This window comes from Trichechus manatus, unplaced genomic scaffold (genome assembly GCF_000243295.1).
Source record: "Trichechus manatus latirostris isolate Lorelei unplaced genomic scaffold, TriManLat1.0 scaffold00102, whole genome shotgun sequence".
NCBI classification, from domain to species: domain Eukaryota; kingdom Metazoa; phylum Chordata; class Mammalia; order Sirenia; family Trichechidae; genus Trichechus; species Trichechus manatus.
In genome coordinates, this window is record NW_004444038.1 from 10,510,093 (window position 1) to 10,513,846 (window position 3,754).

The 3,754-nt window shown below is 42.9% G+C and overlaps 1 protein-coding gene across 3 annotated transcripts in view; it reads right to left on the reverse strand.

The window, feature by feature from the left end:
* Window positions 1–1,240: 1,240 nt before the first annotated feature.
* GRTP1 (growth hormone regulated TBC protein 1) overlaps window positions 1,241–3,754 on the reverse strand; it is a 70,351-nt gene continuing 67,837 nt past the window's right edge. For 2 of the 3 annotated variants that reach the window (XM_004382963.2, XM_023737438.1), the window contains one exon: window positions 1,241–1,858. In XM_004382963.2, coding sequence (XP_004383020.1) covers window positions 1,769–1,858 — 90 coding nt within the window. In that variant the 3' untranslated portion in view covers window positions 1,241–1,768. The remainder of the gene's footprint in view (window positions 1,859–3,754) is intronic. The other variant, XM_023737437.1, reaches the window with a different exon arrangement.

The following is a 3,754-nucleotide window of genomic DNA, read 5'->3' on the forward strand; positions in this document are numbered from 1 at the left end:
AGGCAGGGAGACTGACAAGTGGAAGGGACTCAGTAGGGTAGATTTCAGAGCCTACTGCCCTGCCGGAGGCGCAAGTGCTGGCTGGGTGTATCATGGAACTTTAAAGCAGATTCCTTTCTTTCCCAAGCCTCCCTTATCCCAGGCTGGCCTGGAAGTCTGGTTAGCCTTAGCCTCAGGCGGCCATTTTAAACACCGCTCCCTCCTCGGAGGACCTAGGATGAAATGACTGGACTGAGGCTTTCCTGGGCCTGTATCGAACTCTCCAGATTCCTGAGGTTTACACACTATGTCGGGTTTATTCTTTGTGTAACAATCTTTTAGTGTTGTGCTTTAAGTGAAAGTTAGTCTCTCATACAAAAATTTATACATACATTGTTTTGTGACCCTAGTTGCTCTCCCTGTACTGTGACAGCACACTCTTCCTTTCCACCCTGGATTTCCCATGTCCATTCTGCCAGCTCCTGACCCTCTCTGCCTTCTCATCTCGCCTCCAGCCAGGAGCTGCCCATTTAGTCTCATGTATCTACTTGAGCTAAGAAGCACATTCTTGACGAGTATCATTTTATGTCCCATAGTCCAGTCTAATCTTTATCTGAAGAGTTGGCCTCGGGAATGGTTTTAGTTCTGGGTTGACAGAGAGTCCAGGGGCCATACCTTTTGGGGTTCCTCCAGTCTTGGTTAGACCATAAAGTCTGGTCTTTTTACTAGAATTTGAGTTCTGCACCCCACCTTTCTCCTGCTCCATCAGGGACTCTGTTGTGTTCCCTGTCACGGTGGTCATTGTGGTAGCCGGGCACCATTTAGTTCTTCTGGTCGCAGGTTGATGAAGTGTCTGGTTTATGTGGCCCTTTCTGTCTCTTGGGCTCTTTCCTTGTGTTCTTCATTCTCCCTTACTCCAGGAGGGTTGGGACCAATTGATGCATCTTAGATGGCCGCCCACTAGCTTTTAAGACGTCAGACACCATTCACCAAAGTGGGATGCAGAATATTTCCTTAAAAAACGTTGTTATGCCAGTTGACCTAGATGTCACCTGAAACCATGGTCCCCAGACCCCCGCCCCTGCTATTCTGTCCCACGAAGTGTTTGGTTGTGTTCAGGAAACTTCTTCACTTTGGTTTAGTCCAGTTGTGCTGACTTCCCCTGCAGTGTGTACTGTCCTTCCCTTCACCTAATTCTTGTCTACTTTCTAGTTAGTGAATACCCCTCTTCTTCCCTCCCCACCCTTGTAACCATCAAAGAACGTTTTTTTCTGTGTTTAAGCTTTTTCTTGATTTCTTATAATAGTGGTCTTATTGTGTAACACAATCTTTTAAAAGGAATTTTAAAAAAGTACTAGTCTAAAGCAAAATTACTGCTCCATGCCCACCCTCAACAGAAAAAGGAACAGAATATCTTAATTGGCATTAATAACACAATAGTGACGGTTCACTATTTTAATTTTAAATCTGATAATCACAAACTCACAGGTGTTGACATATTTTATTAAATACAAATGCACATATCTCGTGTTTTCTGTATTATTAATGTCTCAAGTAAAAATATTTTTTCTTTAATAATTTGTAGCTTCACATCTCATAACCTAAGAGTTGTAGAATGACATGATTTGAAAAGCTCTTTTAAAAAAACCATGACTAAAGTGTAGTGACAGTGTGTATTTACAACACTGAAAAGAAAAGCAGTAAAAACTGGTCAAGTGTCAACTCTGGAAATGACGATCCTTTGTCAGTGCAAAGGGTGGAGGAATGTGCAGTTGAGGAGCCCGCCGACTCATCCCTGAGTGAGTAACTTTGCTCTGCAGCTCTCTCGAAGCTTGGTGATGGTTGTCATGGATAAGCTTCCAGGTTCTGAAAATATTTTCTGGAACAGAGTAATGGAATTAGTTTAGAAACAAGCTCAACAGGACTTTTACCTCAGTTGGCCCCTATTAAAGGCTGAACTGCAGCAGACAGACAAACATGCCTCATGCAAAGCAGGAGGGAGGAGCAGCCATGCTGGGTGGTGTTCACGCAGCAATCAGAGCTGGGCAGGCAGCCAGCACTCTGTCACCATCACACCTCTATCCAGGTGGCTTAGGACCACAAGACTGCCTGCTCAATAAAGGTAAAATGAAAAAAAAATGCAATTTTTTTCCTTTAGTTTTTTTTAACCAAAGGATGGTACCGTAACAAAACAATTAATTCTTACAACAGACTCCATACGAAATTGAACTGCCGATTTTTCCTACAGAGCCAATGAACGGGAAGCCAGGCCAGCAAACACAGAAATCCACCAGTAGTCAAAGCTTAATTTTAGCTGCTGGTTTCAAGGAAGGAACTCTTGTGGTGCAGTAGTTAAGCACTCGACTGCTAACCTAAAGTTTGGCAGATGGAACCCATCACCTGTTCTGCAGGAGAAAGATGTGGCAGTCTGCTTCCGTAAAGATTACAGCCTTGGAAACCCTATGGGGCAGTTCAACTCTGTCCTATAGCGTTGCTATGAGTCGGAATCGACTCGATGGCAGTGGATTTAGGTCTTTTGGTAGTTCCCAGGACCAGTTTAGCCAGCCGGAGCCATAGTGAACACTGGCTTAAGCGTCACTTTGCCTACCTGATGGCCATGGTAACAAGCATTGCCATGGTAACAAGCACTGCAAAGGGAAAGGGCTTAGATATTGCATAACTAGGTCATTAGTTCTTGAATAACTGAGTTGTTAGGAACTCGGATAACATTTTGAAACATTTGTGTAGTACTTGGCTGTTTTTTAATGAAATCAAATGCTTTCATACCCATTTGATCTTCAACTCACCCTGTGAGAAAGACATGGCCATTTAAAACAGACGAAGAAAATAATACCAAGGGGGAGGGAGTAAGGTGGACGAACTATGAACATACATATTTATCCATACCAACTCAGATACACTATTAATTCCAAAAATAGCATGTCATGGATTGAACTGTGTCCCCAAAAAATATCTGTCAACTTGGCTGGGTCATGATTCCCAGTATTGTACGATTGTGTACCATTTTGTAATCTGATGTCATTTCCTTATATGTTGTAAATTCAATCACTGTGACGTAATAAGATGGATTAGCGGCAGTTATACTAAAGAGGTATACAAGATTGGATAGTGTCTTAAGCAAATCTCTTCTGAGATATAAAAGAGTAAGCAGAGACACATGGAAACCTCGTACCACCAAGAAACAGTGTTGGGAGCAAACACTCACTCCAGCCATGGCTCTGTTGTCTTCATTGGCTTAGCTCTTACCTCTCAACCTCTGGGTTGCTTTTAGTTTTATAAACGTTCTTGTCTTTAATTTGCAAGTAGCAGTGATAACAAATTCAGTTCAATTCTGTCATAGGGTCAAGTGTTTTCTATTTGTCTTGTCATATGCTACTTTGTATTATAATGCTATGTCTTAGTCATCTAGTGCTGCTATAACAGAAATACCACAAGTGGATGGCTTTAACAAAGCGAAGTTTATTCTCTCACAGTCCCGTAGGCTACAAGTCCAAAATTCAGGGCGTCAGTTCCGGGGGTACACTTTCTCCATCGGCTCTGGAGGAAGGTCCATGTCATGAATCTTCCCTTGGTCTGGGAACGTCTCTGAACAGGAACCTCAGGTCCAAAGGACGCGCTCTGCTCCCAGCACTGCTTTCTTGGTGGTATGAGGTTCCCATGTGTCTCTGCTCGCTTCTCTCTTTTATATCTCAAAAGAGATTGGATTAAGACACTATCCAATCTTGTAAACTTCATCAGTATAACCTCATCACAG